Here is a 24,149-nt window from a genome sequence, read left to right on the forward strand (position 1 = left end):
AGTTATATACAGAGAGGAGTTGCCTCTAAAATAAGCTCAACAGCTTTTGACCCGGTCAGGAGGTAGCATTTGATACAATTCCTGTTGATTGACTATATTAAAAAAGTCTCATTTCATGGTCGAAAATCTTTTACAATCTTTTGAGTTTTAAACTAAAATGAAAGCAATGTGATCAAGGCTTGCATGGACTCAGAGATTTTTCTGTTAGGAAACGAAGAAAAGTTCAAATATATTTACTTGTTGGGCAGACCCCGACTTTGATGAGATATATGTTGTATTTCTGACCGACTTTGATGAACTCTCAGGTTTGCAATATATTTTTCAAGTCTCTGCTGAGATGCAACAGTTAGTGAAAATGGCGGATTGAGAGGTAGAGACGTAGCTTGCAGAATAAAGGAAAGCAGAACTGTTGCCTTCGAGTATGACGCTGCAGCACATATCCTGTTTCCCATAAGCTCATCCACCTAAAATAAAAAACAGACCCATAAGCGCAAAAAGGAAAAATGAACTGAAGTGCACACTCGTGGACTAAATTGCAATAACTATTCTTGCACGCAGAGTGCCAAACTACAACTATTAAGCTATACAGGAAAAAGGATAAAGGCAAAGACTTTTGTAAGGAATAGTCCCATATGGATTAGTGAATACAAAGATATTGAGTTTATTATTGGAAAAGAGGTTTCCTACGTTCGCTAGTCATTTTGGTGTGGGCCTTGGACCCAGCTTCACATGGTATCAGAGCAGGTACTCAAACGTGGGCCGACACCTAAATTATCCACTTGTAAAGCCACAAAAGAAGACCTACACCTAAACTGTTCACTTGTAGGGCCACAAAAGAAGGTCTATACCTAAAATTATCCACTTGTAGAGCCACAAAAGAGGGCCTACACGTGAAAGGGAGTGTTAAAGAAGAGACCCACATGGATTAGTGAGTACAAAGATCTTGAATTTATTAGTTGGGAAAGAGGTTTCTTAAGTTGGCTAGTCATTTTGGGATGGACCTTGGACCCAACTTCACTACTTTCAATTGATGTTTTCTTCATGCTAACTTTAATTTTGACAATAGAATTAATAAAAAAAAAAGATAAAAAAACAATATGGAATTGTAAAGAGTAGTCCCACACAAATCAAGATTAGAAAGATCTTGTATTTTATTAGATGATGCGAATAGACCTCTTAACTTCAGTTGTCCTTTTGAAGTGGATTAAAAACCAACTTTAACATGGCATATAAATGAATAAGAACATGGGCTTCTTGGGTCGACCAATTCATCACAAAATAACAAGCCACTTGGGAACCTATTGATCAATCTTATAACCTAATCAATTTTCTTAACACTTTTGAATATGGGACTTTTTTCAAGTCAACACTCCCCCCACGTCTAGGCTTACACATAATGGACCTGAGATGTGGCCACAAACTCTCAATAGAGCACATAACACATAGACTCCCACCTCATGGAGTCCACAACATACAAACTCCCACCTCATGGAGTCCACAACACACAAATAACATAGGCAGCACAAACTAGGCATGGGTCCACAAACACATCCTGCTTTGATACCACTGTTGGGTGAGCCCAGTTCCATCCAAAATAACTAGCCACTTAGGAGGCTTATTGTTCAACCTTATAACCTAATCACTTTTCTTAACAACGAGACTTTTTTCTATTCAATAAGACTTTACCCACAAGTAGGAGCCGTGAGAAGGTCCATAAGTAGGAGCCATGAGAGGGTTCACAAGTGAGCAAGAGTGTTCGGAATAACCCTAAATGAATTCAGGGTTAAAAGATCCTGCGAAGAGACTCCCTAACTTTTGACTGATCATTTTGGCATGAGCTTGGACCTAGCTTTAACAGAAATAAATGTTTTCTCTTTTTTTTCTTTCCTTCAACTTTTTGCTCTTTATTCCAAAAAGCTAATTGAAAGAGAACCAAATACAGAGAATGTAGCATAAATTACCATCAGCCACTCAACTACTTGCATGCAGTAACTGGAAATTACCCCTCTAAAAGGATAAATATCTGATGGAATATATGAAACAGATGAACTGCCACAAACTGCAAGCCACTGCATATCATGGTAGTGACTCAGATACAATATAACTAAAAATACAACACCAGATAAATTGATCTGAAAACATATAAATGGGAAATGTTTGATGCTCATTAGCTAGTAGACTAAGAGAAAAAAGCAAGACCAATTTACTTACAGCACCACTTCTCCCAGCTGCTAAGGCTGCCTGGAAGATAATGTCCATAGCGGTCGGCATCTGTGCCTTACCTGAAATATGATGTTGAGCCATCATGTCAGATATTTTTAAAGAAATAAAATTGATGTAAAACAAAAACAAATCCACTGCAAATAAAGCTTCCAAGTCATTATGAGGCCTAACCATCCATGTCCCAAAGATAATTAGATATTTTCTCTGCCTGATCAAATGCACCAAGAAATCCCTGCTCAGCCCATGAGCGAACAGATGTTGGCTTGTTGAAATCCACCGCTTCGACAAAGTTAACCAAAGAAGAAGCACCTTCCTTGTCAGCTGCACTATCATTACCTGAAGAACTACCAGGGCTGTCCCCAACAGCATTGCAGTTTAACCAAGAATGAGACACACGAAGAGCTTCCTTCCAAACAGCTAGGGTCACCAGTTCCACAGAAAATGACTCAAGAAGCAATCCTGCATTAAACTGGAAAACGCAAGCATTTAAAACATGGTTAACTGAAGGAAGAGAAAAACATTTGTAAAGACAACCAGACACCTTTTCCTGTGCAAGATCTGCAAGAGCCTGTAGGTAATGGTGCAACAATTGCAGCCTCAGTGATGGGTGAAAAGGAGATTGATCCTGTACTTCAACTCCCTCAGTGGATGCACATGATTCATGTAATGAAGCAGACCCAAATCTTCGGAAATTTTCAACATCACAAGAAGAACTGATGGCTGTGTCTGTAGGTTGCGGAGAAATAAATAAGCCCTCACAGTTCTTTACAGGGCAGCCCTTGGACAACTCAAGCGAAGAAGAGACAGTTTCCAAAAGTGCAGAGTGAGCATTCACTAGAACATATTCTTGTTCTATAGCGTCAAGTGAGTCAACAACTGGTAATATGAAAAACATAATAAGACAAAGAATAAAATAAAAAACATTGACAGAAAAAATAACCAGAGTTCAGCTGCAACCAATTAGACATGCAGAATGTTAGATTTAGGATCTCATGATAAGGTCCTCGAGTAGAGGATGAGAAAGAGGAAAGGAAGAAGAAGAGGAGAAGAAAAGGAGAGGAAGAAAGAAGAGAGAAGGAAGGAGAGAGAGAGGGACGGCTAAGGTGAGGAGAAAGGGAGAGACTTTCGGAGAAAAGTCTAAGGACGAATTTGAGAGAGAAGAGGGGAGACTTAATGATTTACCCCTTGCCTTAAGCCTCTATTTATAGTTTATGAAGGAAGATTACAATGACTACAATGCCCTTAGGGCTACAAGCTTTCAAAAGGAAAAGACATAAGAAGACATACATCATCTTCTTTAATTACACCTTTGTATCATCCCTATGAAAATAACATTTAATTACTCTTTGTGCCACCTCCTTGATGTGGGTAAGGTTATTACCTTAATGCCACTTAAGGTGTCTTCCAACACTCCCCCTCAAGCTGGTGGGGAGAAAACATCGTAGATACCCAACTTATCGCATATAGTGGTTAAGATCTTGAATGTGATTGGCTTTGTAAGAATGTCTGCCACCTACCCTTGTGATAAAACATGACTGAGAGATAAGATACCAGCCTGAAATTTCTCCCGTATAAAGTGGCAGTCCACCTCTATGTGTTTTGTCCTCTCATGGAAGACAGGATTTGAAGTGATATGAATGGCCACCTGGTGTCGCAATATAATTCCATAGAAGTTCCTCTATAGAATCCTAATTCAGTAAGAAGGGATCTAATCCATAGAAGTTCACTAACTGTGTAGGGCATAGCTCTGTACTCTGCTTTTATACTGGACCTTGCAACAACATTTTGTTTTTTGCTTCTCCATGTAACCAGGTTACCTCCAACTAAGGTACAATACCCTCAAGTGGACTTCTTGTCATCAGGTGATCCAGCCCAATCTGCATTTGAGAAACCATTTATGTTATAGTGACAATGATTCTTATAGAGAAGCCTTTTTTTTTTTCGAAACTCCTTTTAAAAATCTTAGTATCCTCTCCAAGGCTTGCAAATGGATAAGTTGTAGTTTGTGCATATACTGACTCACCACACTTACTACATATGATATATCTAGTCTGGTCATTGTAAAGGTAAATAAGTTTTCCCACAAACCTCTGGTATTTACCTATATCAACATCTTCTCTAGAGTTGGCAGATAGCTTTACATTAACATCCATAGGAGTATCTGCAGGTCGACTCCCCAACATCCATGTGTCCTCTAGTAGATCCAAGACATACTTTCTCTGAGATGATACAATCTCATGCTTTGACTAGAATACCTCAATTCCCAAAAAATATTTTAGAAGTCCAAAATCTTTTGTTTTAAATTCTTGGCATATTTTTTCTTTGACTTCTTTTATGTTGTCCGCATCACTACCAGTTAAGACGATATCATTCACATATACTACTAGTAATACTTTTTCCTTTAAGCTATTCTTGATAAAGATAAAATGATCTACTAGCACCGGCTGAATCCAAACGTAACATTGCTAGGCTAAATTTGTCAAACCAAACCCGAGGAGACTATTTAAGCCTAGGGGTGGCATCGAGCTGAGTCGAGCCCGAACCTGCCTATGTTCGAGCCAAACTTGATTTAAATATTTCGAGCCGAGCTTCGAGTCGAACTTCGTCTCAAGCCTAAAATTGTTATCGAGCTCGAGCCCAACAATTTTAACCGAGTTCTAGCCGAGCTCGAGCTTCAACATACATTTAAAACTTTTCAAAAAATATATACAAAATAAATTGTATATAAAATTATGCATATATTTTACATAAAATTGGGTACGACCTCTACATAAAATTGGGCATAACCTATATATATAATACATGTATAAGATTGGGTATGACCTCTACTTAAAATTGAGCATAATCTATGTATATAATACTTATATAAAATTCGGTATGACTTCTACTTAAAATTGGGCATAATCTATATACATAATACCTGCATAAACACTCCACAAAATTGTCTATATATTCCATAAACACTCCATGAAATTGTTTATACACTCCATAAAATTGTCTAAACACTCCATACAATGCATAACATTATGAATAAATTCCATACAATAATCAAACATAACAAAATTAAATGAAATATCACTATCAAATTACAATCACCCAAATAAAAACTATAAATCATTTAAATAAAATCTTATTACTATTAGAGACTTACTAGAAAATTACAGGAAATATTTTAAATTTTTTTAGGAAATTTAAATGGACCTCTTATTACTTTTCTAAGGAAATAAATAATAATTAATAATTAATAATTAATCTAATATATTATTATACTTATCGATAAATTTTTAATCAAATAAAATGTCAAACACAAAATTGATATGAAAATTGCCTCATGTTAAAAGGATTATATCATCAACTGCCAAATACTTATTCAAAAAATTTCTATACGGTTTTCTAGCCCATCTTGGCAAGAAAATCTTACTTAGAAAATTATATGATTTTTTAACAATAATTTATAATTAAAAAAATATTTTCAAAAAAACATGAGGCGCTAATTGTCCCTATATTTCTATTAAAAATGTTTTTTCAACATTTATTGAAAAAACCACTAACAGTCTCTAGAAACGTATTTCTACTAAAATATCTTTTCAATTTCTTCAAGAACCATGAGGAAGGGACAAAGAGTTTTTTTTTTTCCTTGTTTATGATCTCGCATGTAGGGGTGGCTTCGAATAAATTATATATAAAATTATGCATACATTTAAAAAAAATAATGATAGAGGAGGTTCAGGATTGAATTTCAATAATACATTAAAATGCACCAATATTAATCTTTTTTACTCCTATTGTTGTCTAGCTTGTTTTGTAATTTTTGAATCTGGCTATAAATTTACTATGGCCTTAGTGCCCCTAGATGAAAATTTATATTCTAGGAAAAACTAGAAATATTTTCCTACGATACATATTCCCAAAAAAAACCTTTAAACAAAATCCTATTACTATTAGTGACTTATTAGAAAATTACAAGAAATATTTTAAAATTTTCTTAGGAAAGTTAAATGGACCTTTTATTGCCTCTTCTAGGGATATAAATAAAAATTAATAATCAATCAAATATATTATTATACTTATCGATAAATTTTTAATCAAATAAAATGTCAAACACAAAATTGCAATGAAAATTGCTTCATGCCAAAAGTATTACAACATCAACTGTTATATACTTATTCAAAAAATTTCAATACAGTTTTCTACCCCATTTTGGTAGGAAAATCTTACTTAGAAAATTATATGATTTTTAATAAAAAAATTAATTAGAAAAATGTTTAAAAAAAAACATGAGACATCATAGAAATTTATTTCTATAAAATGTATTTTTAATTTTTTTTCAAGAGCTATGAGGAAGGAGAGTTTAAGGAATTTTTTTTTTTACTTTATGATCTCGCATGTGCGAAATCATCTTTGCGTGGGGGAGGGGGGAGATTATTTCTCACCTAATTTCTCCCTTGAACTTACTGGTTCAGGTTTTCCGCCGAGACGACGCGGAGGGAAGGGGGTTACAACGCCGGGGAGGACCTGTCGTCGGGGATGACGATTGCAACGGCTACGATAGCGGCGGTGATGGAAGAGACGACGGAAGCGGCAGTGACGGAGGCGGCGATGACGGAAACAGAGGCGACGGCGAGGAGGGGAAGAAATCGAACAAACGGCCACAGAGGCCGCCGGCGAGCAGCTGTCGACGGCGGTAGAGGCGGCGACAATAGCCGACGGGAAGGGCTCGGTGGTGACGAGGGGAGGAAAAAATTTTCCCCCCTCGCTCCCGATCCCGACTCACCTTGAGCCGGCTCGCGAGCCGACGAACCGAACCTGGCTTCGGTCGAGCTCGGCTCGTTAAAGTAAACGAACCGATTTCAGAGCTCGAGTTCAGCTCGAGCTCGATAGATAACGAATCGAACCGAGCCGAACTCGAGCCGCTCGCAAGCCTCGGTTCGAAGCCACCCCTATTTAAGCCCATATAGAAACTTTCTCAATTTGCATAAAGACTCCCCCTCAACCTCAAATCCAAGTGGTTGATGCATATAAATCTCTTCTTTTACGTCCTCATTCAAAAAAACATTTTTGATATCCAATTAAAATACCGACCAAGAGGAATTAGCAGCTAGAGATAATAAGATGCATGTTGAGTTTAATTTAGCCACTGAGGAAAAACATTTCTCATAATCCACTCCATAACACTGAGTGTATCCCTTGGCAACGAGTCGGTCTTTGAGGCGAGCAACAGAACCATCTGGATTGTGTTTGATAGTAAAAACCCATTTATAACCCATAGGTTTCTTGAAGGGAGAAAGAAGAACAAGGGCCCAAGTCTAATTCTCATATAAGGCATGCATTTCTTCTTCCATGGCAGCCTTCCATCCTAGATGTCTTTGAGCCTCTTAATAGGACTGGAACAGAGGTGGAAGAAATAGACACAAGAAACTGACAGCATGAAGAAGGCAATCAATGGAGAGAAACAAAGTTTGAAATAGGATGAAAAGTGGAGGGCCTAGTGCAAGTACGAGGCTCATTCCGCAGAGCTATGGGCCGAATATCAACTTGTGGGCAAAATACAACAAGGGAAGATGGACTTATCTCAAAGGGATCCGTAAACTCCGCAGGTGTGGTGTTGGCCTAGTCTTCAAGGGGCTGAAGTAGAACTGCATATAGTGACACAACGAGTTTCGGAGCTAGCTGAACTGATGATAGACCCGGGGGGTGCATTTTTTGATGAATAAAAAGATGTGTCCTCAAAAAATGTGGCATCCCTAGAGACAATTAACTTCCAAATAGAGGGATTATAATAGATATAGCCTTTTTGGGTGCGAGAGTATCCCAAAAAGATACACTTAAGTGATTTTGGCTCAAGATTACTCTTTGGAGGAGATATGATATGAATAAACATGTGCAACCAAAAAATTTCAAAAGACAGGAGGAGTCTCCATTCAAAAATAATAATGAGTATGGGGATTTATGGCTAAGGACTGAAGAAGGTAGCCTATTAGTAAGATAGCATGCTATAAGAATGGCATGAGACCAGTAAAAGTAGGGCACTTTCATAAAGTAGAGTAGGCCACGGGCTAACTCAAGGAGATGTCGGTTTTTTCTTTTAGCAACACCATTTTGTTGAGGGGTATAGACACAAGATGTTTGATCAATAATGACATTATCATGACAAAAGGATTGAAATTCACTAGATAAGTACTCTTTAGCATTATCTAATCGAAACACTTATATTTGTTTTCCAAACTGAGTAGACACCATAGCATGAAAGGATTTAAATATGGAAAAATTATCAAACCGTTTTTTAAACAGAAGTAGCCATGTGACTCAGAGTAAAGTCATCAACAAAGGTGACAAAATAGTTAACTTGAAATATGTTCAAGACACTTTAGGATCCCCATACATCTGAATGAATTAATGAAAAATGAGCAACACTTTTAAGTTCAGTTTGAGGAGAAGATGATGTCCTCCGGTGCTTGCTCAACTGACAGACTTCCCAATTGAAATTTGGTAAAGTTTTTAAAGATGGAAATAAGTGTTGAAGTGATGTTGCGGATGGACGACCAAGCTGATTGTGCCATAACCTTGCCTTTGTCTTAGAAGTTCCAATCGCAATGACTAGAGGTAGGTTCAAGTAATAGAGCCCCCCCTATTCATGGCCGCCACCAATCACCTGCTTCGTTGTGAGATCCTGGAAGACACAAGAAGAAGGTGAGAATGTGATGGAGCAATTAAAATGTTTTGTTAACTAGCTAACAGATAACAAATTTAAGGAAAATTGAGGGACAAATAGGACATTGATAAGCGGAAGAGATGGTTTAACAAGGGAGAATCCCTTCCCAACAACTTTGGTTTGTGATCCGTCAGTATTGGTAACAAACTTGTTTGGTAGACATGGAGATATGGAATGTAACAGGCTCTTATTACCTGTAAGATGCTTGAAGGCCCCTGAGTCGATGATCCAGTAGAGAGGAAGTGGCAAAAATCATACCTGAAGAAGTGGTGGCAGCAGCAATAGTTGAAGATGTTGAAGAAGATGGAGGAGATACCATCAGAGTTTTCATCCTCTGTAAGAGGTCATAATCATCATTGGTGATAGTCGGCTTTCCTCATTGTGACTCAGATTGGGTAACATTCTTCTCCTTTTGAACCAGGGCTTGATTGGTAGTGACCCAGTCCAGTTTGCCATGCAGCTTCCAACAGGTATCCACCATATGGTTCAGTCCACCATAATGAATGCAAACCCGGTTGTCTGACCTTGAAGGACCAAAGCCACTTCTACCACCTCTTGCTCGACATCTTCTATAATTTTCTACCGTGCCCTCGAGTGGTAGAAGATGTACCTCTATTTCCAGAGTACATAGTAGATGATACTTCAGTATGAGAGGTGGAGGAAGAATCTGGTATCCGAAGTAATGTTGCACTGATGTCATCAAATGATGGAAGTGTCGTGGAGCTAAGAAGTTGGATTTTGGCCACTTCAAGATATGGCTTAATATTTGACAAGCAAATAGCAGTTGCTAAGGCCTCTCATTGTTTTTCTTGAACCAATATATCGGTTGAATAGGGCTAAGCAAGTTTCCACTCCTGAATTAGCCATCTAAATTTAGACAAGAATTCATGCAAAAGTTCTTTCATTGTTTTATAGTAAACATGTTTTGAAATACATCATATAATTTGTGTAAATTTTCGGTGCTAGAGTACAACTTGGAAGAAGTGTCCCACATCTACTTTGTTGTCTCAAGGTGGACAATATAATTTGTCACATATTTCTCCATACTGTTAATGAGCCAACTAATGACAAGTGTGTCATTCTTGAGCCATTTAATATAGGAACTATCATCTTCATCTATGGGTGGAGCTGGTTTAGCCAAATGTCTTAAGAGATCTCTAGTGATAAGGAATCTCTTAACCGATTGAGCCCAACTTAAGTAATTTGTTAACCCTCTCAAGGGTATTTTTGTAATCTTAATTAAGTCACTTTTACCACTCATATTCACATAATCTTCTCCTATCACTAATGAATATTCAATGCACTATATCAACCAAGCAATAATAGAGGAAAGGAAACCAATCAAGCCAAATCGAGCCAAAATGAGTCAAACCAAACAAAGCCTTAAACATGCACGTAATCAAAGAGATTATGACTCCACGTGCTAATCCAAATCTGATGAAATTGATTTCAAATCTTCCTCAGTTAAGAAATAATTATAAAGGCAAGTGAAATCTCAAGGGATCTTGGACAACTTAGAAGATCTTCTTAAAGAAGGCATAATTTAATATAGGAAACCTTTGAATAGATAAATCACAGCACTTTCTTTTCTCCAACCTTCCTTTTTTTCAAGCTCTAGAAGAAAGAACTTTCCTTCTATGCAAAGTGCGCCAGCTTTGTGATTTAAATCACAACTTGATCTTACCTTTTCTCCTTGATTTTTTTAGGTAAGATAATCCAGAGGATAACACAACCAATGAAAGATCCAAAATCGTGCAAAAAGACCAGCACCTTTTTTCACAAAAAAGAATCTTCCTCTCGGTAAACAGAAAAACAGCCTTTACTGAGCTCTATAGAGAGTAAAACATACAAGCAGCAACATAAATCAGTCTTGAACGAATTTAATCATGCTTTGATCATGATAATCCACATATACAGCAAGAGGACAAGAAAATCTTTATCCAACATATGTTTTTCTAGGAAAGAAAATCGAACAAATGATAATCCAACAAAAGCTTAAACAGAGCATTCTTTTTTTTTTTTTTTTTTTTTTTTTTTGACATGATGCTAAATTTTATTATGAGAACTCAAACGATCAAACCGAGCATTCTCTTGCATGAAAAACAAACCGAGCACAAGACATTATCATGCATGAGATGGAAGACTTATCTTTTATCCAAAGGAGGAACAACCAGTAAACCTCTTGCCAAGATCAAGACATTATCAAAATCATCTCATGAAGGGTAGAAAAACAAAAACACTTATCTTGCTAGTCGAGCCTTTGCTTCACCAACAACAACACATGAAGCTTGATAAAAAAACTTACTTGATCACCACTTTAATGTCGGGATCCTAAACTCATTGTTCTGATACCATGTTGGATTTAGGATCCCATGATAAGGTCCTCGAGTAGAGGGTGAGAAAGAGGAGAGGAAGAAGGAAGAGAGAAGAAGGGAGAGAGAGAGGGACGGCTAAGGAGTGGAGAAAGGGAGAGGCTTTGAGAGAAAAGTCTAACAACGAATTTGAGGGAGAAGAAGAGAGACTTAATGATCTGCCCCTTGCCTTGAGCCTCTATTTATGGTTCATGAATGAAGATAGGTTACAATGACTACAATGCCCTTAGGGCTACAAGCTTTCAATAGGAAAAGACATAAGTAGACATACATCATCTTCTTTAATTACACCCTTGTATCATCCTTATAAAAAGAGCATTTAATTAATCTTTGTGCCACCTCCTTGACGTGGATAAGGTTATTAACTTAATGCCACTTGAGGTGTCTTCCAACACAGAAGAATTGTCGTGTCCAAGAGTTGCAGTTCAAGAAAACTCTTTATTTTATATTTTTGAAAGGCACTTTGCACTCAAGTTACAGGTAGATAGTAGGTTAAATGTTAGTACATTTACTAATTCTACATCAGTTTCTAAGCTGGCTTAAGTTTTAGAAAGTCAAGTTATGAATCTTCAATTTAAGTAGGACTGCTGATCAGAAAAACCAGTCAAACAGCTTTCCCTTTCTTTTGTCTCACTTTATGCTCTCTTTATCTCTTACCTTCATAACTCAACACAACAAGGACTAACCTTTGGATCTAGATATACTTAAAGGATCTTGATTTTCGTTTCTAGTTGACAGGCTTGCTGGATCTGAGGAAACCGATGCCTCACCATCTGCATTTCTACCTGTGAAACATAAGTTTAGGTTATAATATTTAATTCTAAGATAAAGCTGTCTGTTGCATGAATTTGTTGTTATCATCATATATGTCATCAACTCTCTTCACAAAAAATAAGTAGTAGGAATGTGACTAAGGCCCCTTACCTGCTGCCAAGGGCAACTCTTGCTCCAGTAAAGACTTCTGTTCTGTAAGAGATGAAGAAAGCTCCAAACTTGGAAGTAGCCTATAATTACAGGAAATAACAGTTTAAGCAATTTTGATGTCTTTTGTTCACATAAACTAAACGCATAAATCATTTCAAAAAAGTCAACCTTGATTCTGCCATAAACTTATGGTTGAAAAACTCCTCAAATGTTAGTCGCTCAACTGCAAACAATCCAGAGTTTAATGACCAAGAATCTCACAGTACAAGTTATTTGTGTTTTGCTACTAACAACATAGGAATGCAGACAGCTCCATTAACAGAGTAAATAAAGTGATTAAAGAGAGTGAAATAAAGTGATATTCCCTACACCGCTTCATGAAAGGCATGCATGTTATCTGCTTGGCTCTAAAATAACTGATAGATATTATAAAACTCGGCACTCATATCAACCAATATGGTAGACGAACTACCATTCAAGATAAATAAAAAATAAAAGAATCAAAAAATATCACCTGGGTTTTGTCGTAAAAGCTTTCTGCAAAGATCAACACAATCAGGATTCAATTCTTCCATAATCCCTTGTGTGAACTTGAGCTCAGTAGACGTAAGAATGTTCTGGAAAAGCTGTTTTAAGCCGCAAGGTAAAGTGATTTACAGATCCTATGAGAAAAGATTCATCAATATATATTTTGCAAGAAACTTTTTCTTCATATGTAAACCTGAAATTGATTGTTTCCATCAAAGGGTGGCTTCCCCATAACAAGCTCGAAAAGTATTGCTCCAACACTCCATAAGTCAGCCTGCATTGTTGACCTAGCTGAATCAATACATAAAAGATACAATGCAGTGAAACATCCGTACATCCGTAGAATGAATATTAGATCATGTAAAACACCTTAGCATCGTATTTTTGGTTTTGGATAATTTCTGGAGCCATGTATAATGGTGAGCCACATAAGGTGTCAGCTAAGCATTGCGGTGTCAAATATCTGGCAAGATCACATAAAGAAGATAGAATGAGAAAAAACTGAAATTGAAACAAATTACACATACGGATAAAAACTAGAATGAATTTTTTTCCTTGAATTTTAAATTTTAAAATGATATACATGTAAATGAAGAGACAACAACTGAAAACAAGATTGGTGATTGGTACTCATTTATCAACCCATTACCTAGCAAAGCCAAAATCTCCAATCTTCAGGACTGCATTTTCAAGAGTAGATGATAATAAAAGGTTCTGCAAATTCAGAAGCAGATACTGAGAATTTTGCAAACGCAGGATCCCATTAATTCCGTTATTGGATGTCACTAAAGGATACAAAATCATCAAAATATAATGAAATTATAAAACTCATTGCAAGTAAAGGAATCTTACTTGTGGTTTTAGATCTCGATGTATGAGATGGTTTTCCTGGAGGACTTGCAACCCCGTAGCTAAACCAGAAAGTAAAACAAATTATACCATAGCCTTCGTCATATGCATCACAGAACACGAGAGGAGATTTCATATGTAGTTAAAAATACAAAGATAACGTATATAACGTATCTTTTTTAGACATACCCAGTTGTCTCATGAAGTGCTTAGCAGTTGTATCTGAGACTCGACCAAACCGTTGAATGTAAGCACCAAGGTCACCACCTACACAATACTCCAAAACTAGGTATATTTTGTCCTCCGTCTGCAAAAGTTCGAGTTCTTTAAACAGTTTGTAATTATAAGAGCAAATCGATTGGTGAGAGTGCTTTGAAAAAGTAATGTTCAGCAATCAATGCAGTTAAATATCTTTGATTACCATTGTCTATTTCCATTTCTTTATCAATAATTTAGATGAACAACATAAAAAATAAAAGAAACTCTAAAATCAAAACAAACAGATTGAACTTTCGTCCATTACAAACAACTCTACAACCGCTCAAAAAAGTTGCACAGTAATTCTCATCCTTAACAAAAAAGCAGCAATCTTCCTTTTAAAGGAAACAGGTTTAGTCCGTTCTATGTTGACCTGGTGATTGACATCCGATACCCAAATTCCCTAAAACCACATTTATAGTTCCCTGCATCCAGATAGGAGACCATACAATCTAAAACACTTTGTAATGCACCGAACAGCGTATCTCTGTGACTTTTGCCATTAAGGGGATCGATTGTGCATATCTTATCGAACAGCTCCAATAACACTTTTCCTCATTGAGGCACTCTATCCAGTTCGATTAAAAGACTAAAAAAATTATCTTTTAACAAGACAAGAAAAAAAGGACTAAACATCAACCCAACTCCCTTCACCTGGATAGCATCATGAAGGCGAATAATGTTCGGGTGTTTGATTTGTCTCAAAATATTAATTTCATTGAGCAAACTCTCATTCACTTTACTACTAAGCTGCTTCTTATCTATCTCCTTGACTGCCACCTCGACACCCAGAGACCTATGCCTCGAGCGCCAAACCACCGCGAAAGAACCCGAGCCAATTTTTGGTCCGAGAATGTAATCGCCGACCAACCTGCACCTGCTCGGTCCGTCATCCATTCCCTCCTCCTCTCTTCACTTCTCCACAGAAAATTCAAACCCCCCTCACAAAATCATCACTCAAAAAGCTCTCCGCCGTTTCAATCACATGCCGTCCGTACTCTGAGAGGGGGCCCCCTATCTTTCATCCCTTACTTTCTCCCTTTTGGGTTTTATGACAGTGACAAAAAGAAAAGAAATGGCATCTGTGCTTGGTCGAGTCGCCATAGGAAAGCTCGTGGATGAGAATAATATCTCCTCACAGGAAGAAAAAGGCCGGACGATGAGTTCCGAAGGTGGTTGGTTATTACGAGAGAGCCGCGGGGAGAAGCAACCGTGTTCGATTAAGATTTCTCCTTTATTCTTTTTGCCCTATTCTTTGCAGCACTTCCTCTTCTCTCATAGTTCCACTTTCATCATCTCAGGCTACCTTCGCAGAAAAAATGGTGGACTGGGTATGACTCCAGTCCACCACAGACACGTCTCCAATAAAATTACAGGAATACCACTGTTTCGATCGAGATGGAATTTACAAATCCGAAAATTCCGGTGAGAGGAGAGAGGAGCTAGATTTAAGGGATCTAAGCTTTACCCTCGTTCATTCGGTGGGGCCATTACCCTGAAGGGACAGATTATTCGTTCTGCCTCTCCTCTTCTACCTCTCTTCTTCTCTCAGTCGAACCATCCAGTTACCTTCTCTGCCTCTCTTCTTCTCTTGGTAATATATATATATCTCTTTTTTTTTATGGCATTTTGCATTTTTTTTCTCTTGTCTTCTTCACTCGACCATCTTTCTTCTTTTTTTTTGTCTGTTTTTTAGGGTTTTTTTTTTTGTCTGTCATTTTCATTATGTGATTTGGATCCAAATATTATCTGAATTCAAAAATTATCTAATAGAACCAAACTTTTTTAAATTAAACATATCTTTTATGTAAGAGAGATTTTAAAGGAGAGATTATTCTTACACTTTATATAAGAAATAAAAAATTTCGTCGTTCTCACTCTGTGTTTCTCTACCTCTCTTCGTCCACTGTCGTCTTCTTCTCGTGTTCCTCTTCATCCACTACCTAAAAGATAACTTATATATCTTATTTTATTAATAAAATATCTTATATATTTATTTTTTATATTCATGACTTTTAATAATATATTAAATTACTAATTTAAGAGTGATAATTTAGATATTGTAAAAGTAAGAATTTGATTAAGTATGTAGACATTATGAAAGTGACCATGTTTATTTAGGTATGTTTTTTATATTTAATTAATTTAATATTTTTATTTAAAAAGTTAAATTGTTTATATTATTATTTAATTAAAATTTTAAATAAATTATCTTAATAAAGTTAAAATTATCAAAAAAATTATTAATAAACTCATTCTCCTCTTCCCACTAAATTTTTCATTGTGCACACTAATATTAAAAAGTTCTTTACACTGCACTTTACATTGAGCACACTAACACAAAAAAGTAATTCACTGACACTTTCACTTTCACTTCACTTTCATTTTCTACAGCACTTTCAAAGTACACTACCCCCTTAGTGTTTAACTTTGGGTGTAACTGGGACAATGATAGTTTAACTATAATTGAATTTTACTTATTTCCTTTATTATAAATAGAGACTCATTTTACTCACATTACATCAATTTTATCTTTTTCATAAACTCAACATGGTATCAAAGCAAGTTTTGTGATCCTTTTCTGATCTATCATCTCTACAAGTTTAGGTTTGTATTCTATATTTTTTCTTTCTTCCCAATCCCAGTATCTATTATTTTCTTGGAGTTTGCACCTCTAAACTTTTTATATGAAAAATTATATATTGACAAAAAGATATTCAAGTTTATTTTCCAACGTAAAATGAATTCAATCAATCAGAGTTTTCTACAAAGAGAAATCAATATTTGAAGCAGCAAAGATCAAACTGCAAGAGATGTACGAACAACTTCAGAAAACTTCAAAATTTGAGGCTTTTATACTATCAATAACGAGACTTTATATGGATAATAATATATCAAAATAAATATCTATCAAATAAGAAAGAGTACTCAGTTCAACAAAATTATAGACTTCGAAATCTATTAGATTTTTTTCTCAAAAGAAGTATATTATGTGAATAAAAGGTATATATAGATGAAATGTACTAAAGTCTAATTTTAAAAGGTGGAAATTTCATGTCAATCTTATCTATATTTAAGGAGATATTCACATTGGAATCGTAAAGGTCAAGCTAGTGAATGAAGAAAACAAAGAGATCATAAAATATTCAATAATTTTTTTTTATGTAAAATTAGATATCAATTTAAAATTCTTTGAGTCTAGTTTCTGTAGGGAAAAAATATTTGTTCTTCTAAGCTATATTTGTGGAGATATTGATATTAGAAATTCCAAAGGTTAGTTCTATCGAAAATTTGTCATTTTTCCTATTTTCTCTCCTATTATTTCTCTATGCATTGGGTTTCCTTTTGACCTAAAATCCGAGTTTTTAGCCAAATTTCTCGTCTAATCATAGAGTTCTGATTGGACTTAATCACTCAATGATGTTCTCAATCAAGGTATTCAATTTCTTGCTTCGATGTTGTTTTCAAGTTTTGCGTTTTTGTTTTTTAGTTATGTATCTTTCGCATAGTTAATTCTGAAATTTGTGGTCACCCCCAAAAAGTTATGTTTAGTCTAATTTATTAAGTTCTACCATTATAGTCGCCTCCTTCTAGTTACAGTTAGTTTCCTCTAGTATTTCTTTTGTTTATCACTAAAAATAATAATTTAAATTAACATATAATACTAATTTATTAAAAATCATTAAAAATATATGAAGAATTTTCTTGGAAAAATAATTTCATCAACAAATGTAAAATACCAACCTTTTTAAGTGAAACAACTCCAATAAGCTAACCCAAATATGAACCAACTCAAAGGAAGAGGGAAGAACCAAAGCAACCCGAGATCTCAATCAATCATACATTAAGGAAACCTCATGCTGGCTGACATCAAATAAGTAAACCTATGTCTTTCTTAATCAAGAAAGAATAATAACCAAGGAGATAATCAAATCAAATCAGCCACTAAATCGAAACGTGAAAGATCTTTCACTAAATCAACCTCTTCCAAAAATATCCAAAGAAACTTTACTTTTGAGTTATGGGGCTACTTAACCAAAAGATCTCAACCTTGACTTGCCTTAATTATTTTAGGCAAATAAAATTTTTATCAAGGTAAGTAATAATCATATCTAAAACAAAGTATCTCGAGCAAGTTACGAAATTTTTCAAGAGAGGAAACTTTCCTTCTATGAATTCGACGCCAACTATCATCCAAAAAGAAAGCCTTTTACTTCCTTATTTTCTTTGAATTTTTTGGTATGTTAATCTACTCTCTATCTCAACATGGAATACTTCCCAATGAGAGGGAAAAACACCAGCATGTATTCTCTATTTAAAAAAAAAAAATGGCACTTGAAGATACCTACACGAGTTCAATTTTTTGAGCATCAACTTATCATCATCAAACAATGAAACCTCAAGAGCTCTTAATCACATAAGCACGACTTCTTTTAATCATAAACTCATGAAACTAGTGATAAACGGGTCTAGTTTCAATCAAATAACATCCAACATTCCATAATTATGAAACAAAGCTGATATCAACCTTCGAAGAGAGCATGAAGTGATCATATCGAAAAACCAACCCTTAGGCTGAAGCTAATATGTAAGAAGGAACATTTTTGAAATTTTCTGAATCAAAGATAGCTAAAAACTCTAGCATTCCGAGTCATGTACCAACAACCATCTTCAAAAAAGAAAATAAATAAGAGGAATATTTAATCTTTCATCAAGCAAACAAAGGACTCAAGATTGATCATTTAATCAACACTTTAACTACACCAAAGAGATTAAACTTTAATCAAGGAGCACCATAGCTTCAGGATCCTAAACCAAATCCTCTGATAGCATGTTACATTTTGGATCCCATTTATTGAGTAATAAATGAACTAGTTTAAGGAGTAGAGGGTAGCAAGAGTAAGGGAGAAAGAAGAGGCAAGAAAAGGAGACAAAGAGGAGAAGAGAGATAGGCCAAGGAGAGAGAAAGAGAAAAAGGAGGGAATGAGGATTAACCGGACGGCTGAGATAGTTCTTAGATCCCGTGTTCTATTATAAACCTATATATTTTGGAAGGTTCCATATCATTCAGATTTCTAAGATCATACTTTTATAAATAAACGGGAAATTGGGTCGAGCTAACAAACTGCGCGTGGGCCAAAAAATCGTTCTTTAGTTCTTGTTTTTGTCTTTATAGGTTTGACTTCGAAATGGTCGGCCAGTATTGCTGTGTTGACAATCGACACCCCACAATCACAGGTCAGGATCTCATAATTTGAATTGACTTGGCTACGGAAGAAGGTGCTTCTCGTAGTGCCTGCCATCTAGAACGTGGCGCCAACTTGCAGGAGTAGAGGGCAATGGCTTGCCCGGTCTCGATCTGCTTGTGCTAAAAATTTGAATAATCAGCGCAGCGGTCTCCGGTGTACCGGCGCCCGGTGGCCCACGAGACTTCGTCCCCCTCCTCTTCTCATCCCTCATTCCCGCCGCTTACGAGGGACCCACACGTCGGGAGACTCGTAAAATGCTGCGCTGGCGCCACGTTCCAGCTCCTTGCATGCACTTCCTCAGATTAAATTTGACTTGCTCATAGCTGATTCTTCCATTACATCCTTTTGCTTCCGTTCTTGCTGGCATATTTGTTCCCATTTGCAATTTTCTACTTCTACTGCTTCGACTAAGGTGCGTTTTTTTAATTTCGTTCTGATACATCTTTCTTGGGTTGTTTTTTCGTGGTATGTGGTTGTTCTGGAATGATGCATTTTTATTTTTTTTGAGTTGTTTTCTTTTCCATAAATTTGACGTGCGAGGCTTGGATGGAATTGTTGATTTTGGGGGGTGAATTGCACTTTCTTGTCTTCCAGACGATGAATTTCTGGGATTAAGGCCTTCTCATTTTGTACCTCTTCGTTTTATTTAATTCTTTTTGTCGTCATTTTTCTCTGCAGGAGCTTGTTTTGCTTTAACAATATTTCAAACTCCTTTAAAAATTAAGATTCTCTTGGTATTAACTGAGGTTCAGTTGTGCTGCTCTAGCTCCTCTAGCGTACTATGATTAATTCAAGCTGTTGAGACTCTCTGTTCCAGATGAACTGTTGGTGATCTATTTTCTCGTCTTGGAAAGTAAAATTTCGTTACTGTTTTAGGCGCTATTCTTGACTTTAAAAAAAACCTTTCTTCATTGTTATCGTCGACAACCTTGTAGATCTGCAAATGGCTTTGGCCATAGTGACAGTAGAGAGAAACTAGGGACAGGAAAAAAACAGCTAACATGTGATTTCTCCTCGTTTTCCAACATATGTAATACTAGTTAAGTTTCTCTCTTTTCTCATCATCTTCCCATGTTCTAAGGCTAATCTGCATTCTGAGCAAGGAAATAGGTTTCAGATTGATGATGGAAAACCAACATAGGGTCCATTGTTTTGAGAGAATGCTAGGATGACTTTTTCAGTGTCTTACTTTTATCCAGAACGATACCTGAGTATTAATGCTGAATGCGTTTCACATTGTCTTTCACTATAAAATTTCGCATTCTTGGAATGGAACATGCACTTTCTTATGCTTTGGCTATCTATTGATATCTGGTATCATCCTCTCTTATGTTTGTTTTGTTTGAAGATCCTAATATCTCAGGCAACAGATATTTACCATCATTAGATGTCTTTTAATATATGATTATTTTGATATCCTTTGTATGGAGCCACTTCAACCACTAGACTTTATTCTCTTTTCCCCAGACATGTCTGCCAGCAATGAAACCCAACCTGAGGAGGGTAAGCGTCAAGCCCCTCGCCTGAACGAAAGGATCCTCTCATCTTTGTCAAGGAGATCTGTAGCTGCACATCCATGGCATGATCTAGAGATAGGTATCCACATCATGACCATTGCAGCTTTTGTATTTTATTATATGTTAGTGAGGGGACAAAATTCCTGAATTTCTCCAGAACCTCGTATACAGGTCCTGGAGCTCCCATTGTGGTGAATTCAGTAAGTATTGTTTTATTCTTTGGGGTTTTCCTTTCATTTACTTTCAGGGAGGTGGATTGGCATGGGAGAAGCAATCATTATTATTATTATTGTTATTGTTGTTGTTATTATTGTTGTTGTTTTTGTTGTTGTTGTTATTATTATTATTATTATTATTATTATTATTATTATTACCGCTGTTATTATTATCATTATTATTATCATTGTTAGTATTCTTAGAGACACTAGACCCCCATTTTCTGCAGTAGGGGGCTCCAGCACTTGTTCCACTCATTTCATTTCCAATAAATGAAAGTTGAAAATTCATACTCACTTGTGGCTCACAATGTTGAGCAATTAACTCAAACACAAGCATTCATGCTGTCATGAACAGAGTGTACTTTGTTGGTATTTTTGTTGTAATGACATTAGTTCAGTGGTCAACTTCTTGCTTGTCTTCTTGAGATTGTACATGTGTTTTTGGCAGCTCGCCTATTAAACTAAGATTGTATCCCTTTAACTGAAGCACCACATGCTGTAATGCACTAGTCCAGAACAAAAGTCAACTAATTTTTTTATTTTTTTTTTAACATGATCTAGTTTATATTACCTTATGTCACCTTCGTTTAATATTTGTTCATCTGGAGCAGGTTGTAGAGATCACAAAAGGAAGTAAGGTCAAGTATGAACTTGACAAGAAAACTGGTCTGATTAAGGTAAACATGCTTTCCCACTTTTAACACAAATGTGCAATTGTTGAATACAATGTTTTTGGAGCTACAAATATGATCATACTTCCACCCAGCATTTCTCTTCAATTGAAGTACATCCAGTGACTTCAGTCTAGTTTCTCTTTGCTTAAATATTCTACAACTTTTCCTCTTTTAATGTATCAAATATCTGAAACATGCATCCAGGTTGATCGAATCTTATATTCATCAGTGGTTTATCCTCACAACTATGGCTTCATCCCACGTACACTATGTGAAGATAATGACCCACTTGATGTGTTGATCCTCATGCAGGTAATCCAAACATACCATATCCGATTACCCACTTGGTTTAGATAGTTTATGCTTGCACTTTGTACACGAGTAAGAAAGAACAACAATGTTTTCACTACTCTCACAATTTTCACTTAATATAGATACCACATATATTTTGAGAAAATAAATTAGAGATTTCACTTAATTTTTTAAACATGTTGAGCAGGAACCTGTCCTTCCTGGCTGCTTTCTTCGAGTGAGGGCCATAGGACTCATGCCCATGATAGATCAGGTACATTGTTCTCTAATATAAACTCAACCAAGGTGCTGCTTTTACTTGAGAGAGAAGGCTGATTGGGTTGCTGCATCTAGGGTGAGAAAGATGACAAGATCATTGCAGTGTGTGCTGATGATCCAGAATACCGTCACTACAACGATATCTCAGAGCTCCGTCCTCATCGTCTGACAGAAATCCGACGCTTCTTTGAAGATTGTATCCTTTTTTAGTTGCATCATCATTATTTTTCATAAACTACAATTTTATTTTTAGTCGCATACAGATAAGAGTCAGTTTCCTTGACAAAGAACAAAGACAAGAAGAATGAGAACAAGGAGGTTGCAGTGGATGACTTTCTACCTGCCAGCGCAGCCCATGAAGCTATACAATACTCCATGTAAGTTGATCTATGCTATCAGAGTTCTGGCTTCAATGATATTTTTAGTTTGTATGCCTAGCTCCTGTTACAGGTTTATGTACGTCCTACAAGAAATTAACCTAATTCTGGCCACTCAGATTGCATTACAGTAGAACTTATGCCCTTTTAATTTAGGTTTGGGAGATGCCGGCAAGTATGCATTGCAAAAGCCTGTTGGTCCAGAAACCAACCAGGTGGCATAGGATGCCTGCAGAACTGAGCTAGCTGATCTCATGATTATTTGTTGCTGTAGAGATTTACCATGTGACAAAAAAGCAAGACAAAGAAAACCATATTCTAGTTGCAGATAAGGATTCTTTAGCACAAAAATATTTTCCAAAAAACAATGGTAAAGAAACTAGGAAAAGAAACAGTGTTTAAGCACCTTAAATACCAGAGTAGTTGAGTAGAGACGAATAAAACCTTCACTGGTGCTTCATCTGCCTTGAAATTTTATGTCTTACAGCAAATCTTATAAAAGAAAGTTTCGTGTGATTTTCATGGATGTGGTTTTCTGCAGGGATCTGTATGCTGAATATATATTGCAGACTCTAAGGCGCTAGATGGGCAGCGTCCAAGTTTTGTCTCAGTAATTCCTTCCTGCTGTGAAGGGAAGAATGCTGAAAAGTTATCATTTATTCTGATGGATATATGGACTATATAATATGATTATTTGTAATCTGAACCCTTTTATTATTTGGTTAATATTTAAAGAAAAGGAGAGCCATTCTTTCTCTAATTTTGTGGTGAAAGGTTTAGTTTTTTATTTTGCTTCCCTGTATTCTGGTCGTGTCAGATCTGAGCCTAGCGTTGGGAATCAGCCAATTACATTTCATGTTTTTGAGAACATGAACTCCAGAGAGTCTAATTTTTAGAAGAAAACAGAATTTTATTTCTGTTGTTATGATCTCATCGAGGTTTCACAATGAGAACTTGCACGCCCAGTTTCTTATTCTTCTTTCCTATGCTAAATAAAGTAATAATCATGATCCAATATGAAAAACTATTTGGTATGAAACATGTGAAATGGTTATCTCAGTCGTTTGATCATGATTTTGAGTTTGTGTGATACAAGTATGTAATCTGTCTTCTATGATATAAATGGTTATCTCAGTTGTTTGATCATGATTGAACAATTTTGAGTTTGTGTGATAAAAGTATGCAATCTGTCTTCTATGATATAACACTTGGACTTCTCATGGATAAGAGATTTATGATGCATACTATTTGAGTTCGAGTTCCTCCTCTCTTCTCAAATTGAAACATATATTTGCATCGGTTCTGCCACGAGGGGTGTTACTCCTGCAACCAAAAGAGATAATATTCATTGAGTTTCTTTACATGAGAATAGATTTAGTAGTTAGAAATGGTTAATATTGTTGGGTGAGGTTTTCTCGTGTCACGTCTTGTTTTCGTTTTGCCATGAATTGCTGCATGAACAAAGTACTGCAAAAATGATGAGGCATTTGTCTCACAGTATGCCTCCACTTCAAATGTATTGAGGGTCAGATCACTGTAGTTGAAATTGCACTAAAACTCAATCATGATCTTAAGTAACGTCGTCTTTGGATCCATTCTACTGATTCTAGATGACGTGGGCCACAACATTCCAACAAGAAGACAGTTGATTAACTCCAATCGTGATTTGTAGCAGGCT

At 36.1% G+C, this 24,149-nt stretch overlaps 2 protein-coding genes across 3 annotated transcripts; one reads left to right on the plus strand and one right to left on the minus strand.

Moving 5' to 3' along the window:
- Positions 1 to 12: 12 nt before the first annotated feature.
- On the minus strand, positions 13 to 15,392 carry LOC137947884 (serine/threonine-protein kinase ATG1a-like). The gene is made up of 14 exons (XM_068793709.1): positions 14,521 to 15,392; positions 13,798 to 13,915; positions 13,612 to 13,670; positions 13,409 to 13,473; positions 13,129 to 13,222; positions 12,953 to 13,033; positions 12,746 to 12,857; positions 12,400 to 12,454; positions 12,232 to 12,311; positions 11,994 to 12,092; positions 2,765 to 3,099; positions 2,395 to 2,692; positions 2,212 to 2,282; positions 13 to 464 (listed from the first exon to the last, which is right to left on the minus strand). Exons 1-14 carry the CDS (start codon positions 14,761 to 14,763, stop codon positions 234 to 236), a joined length of 1,941 nt encoding a protein of 646 aa, XP_068649810.1. The 5' UTR covers positions 14,764 to 15,392; the 3' UTR covers positions 13 to 233.
- A 3,631-nt stretch (positions 15,393 to 19,023) lies between these two features.
- LOC137948121 (soluble inorganic pyrophosphatase 1) lies at positions 19,024 to 23,247 on the plus strand. Of its 2 annotated transcripts, none has more exons than XM_068794075.1 (9): positions 19,024 to 19,104; positions 20,583 to 20,711; positions 20,804 to 20,832; positions 21,462 to 21,527; positions 21,729 to 21,836; positions 22,024 to 22,089; positions 22,170 to 22,290; positions 22,390 to 22,471; positions 23,013 to 23,247. In XM_068794075.1, exons 1-9 carry the CDS (start codon positions 19,056 to 19,058, stop codon positions 23,053 to 23,055), a joined length of 693 nt encoding a protein of 230 aa, XP_068650176.1. In that variant the 5' UTR covers positions 19,024 to 19,055; the 3' UTR covers positions 23,056 to 23,247. The 2 variants fall into 2 exon arrangements, with proteins under 2 accessions (XP_068650176.1, XP_068650177.1); XM_068794076.1 differs by having other exon boundaries at positions 19,041 to 19,527; positions 23,013 to 23,246.
- Positions 23,248 to 24,149: the final 902 nt, after the last annotated feature.

The sequence above is a fragment of the Aristolochia californica genome, unplaced genomic scaffold (assembly GCF_029961685.1).
Source record: "Aristolochia californica isolate CCGP_79_NKW_82.1479 unplaced genomic scaffold, dmAriCali1.0.hap1 SCAF_13, whole genome shotgun sequence".
In the NCBI taxonomy this organism is placed as follows: domain Eukaryota; kingdom Viridiplantae; phylum Streptophyta; class Magnoliopsida; order Piperales; family Aristolochiaceae; genus Aristolochia; species Aristolochia californica.

What these genes read in the sequence shown, in the direction of transcription:
- LOC137947884 (XM_068793709.1), bottom strand. Translation starts at nt 14,763, where the DNA reads ATGGATGACGGACCGAGCAGGTGCAGGTTGGTCGGCGATTACATTCTC. An exon ending in ATCGAGATCTAAAACCACAA is followed by an intron (nt 13,474 to 13,611) that starts GTAAGATTCCTT and finishes CTGAATTTGCAG; the next exon opens with AACCTTTTATTATCATCTAC. An exon ending in CAGCTGGGAGAAGTGGTGCT is followed by an intron (nt 465 to 2,211) that starts GTAAGTAAATTG and finishes TTTTTATTTTAG; the next exon opens with GTGGATGAGCTTATGGGAAA.
- LOC137948121 (XM_068794075.1), top strand. Translation starts at nt 19,056, where the DNA reads ATGGTCGGCCAGTATTGCTGTGTTGACAATCGACACCCCACAATCACA. An exon ending in ATGTGTTGATCCTCATGCAG is followed by an intron (nt 21,837 to 22,023) that starts GTAATCCAAACA and finishes CATGTTGAGCAG; the next exon opens with GAACCTGTCCTTCCTGGCTG. An exon ending in CCGACGCTTCTTTGAAGATT is followed by an intron (nt 22,291 to 22,389) that starts GTATCCTTTTTT and finishes CAAAGAACAAAG; the next exon opens with ACAAGAAGAATGAGAACAAG.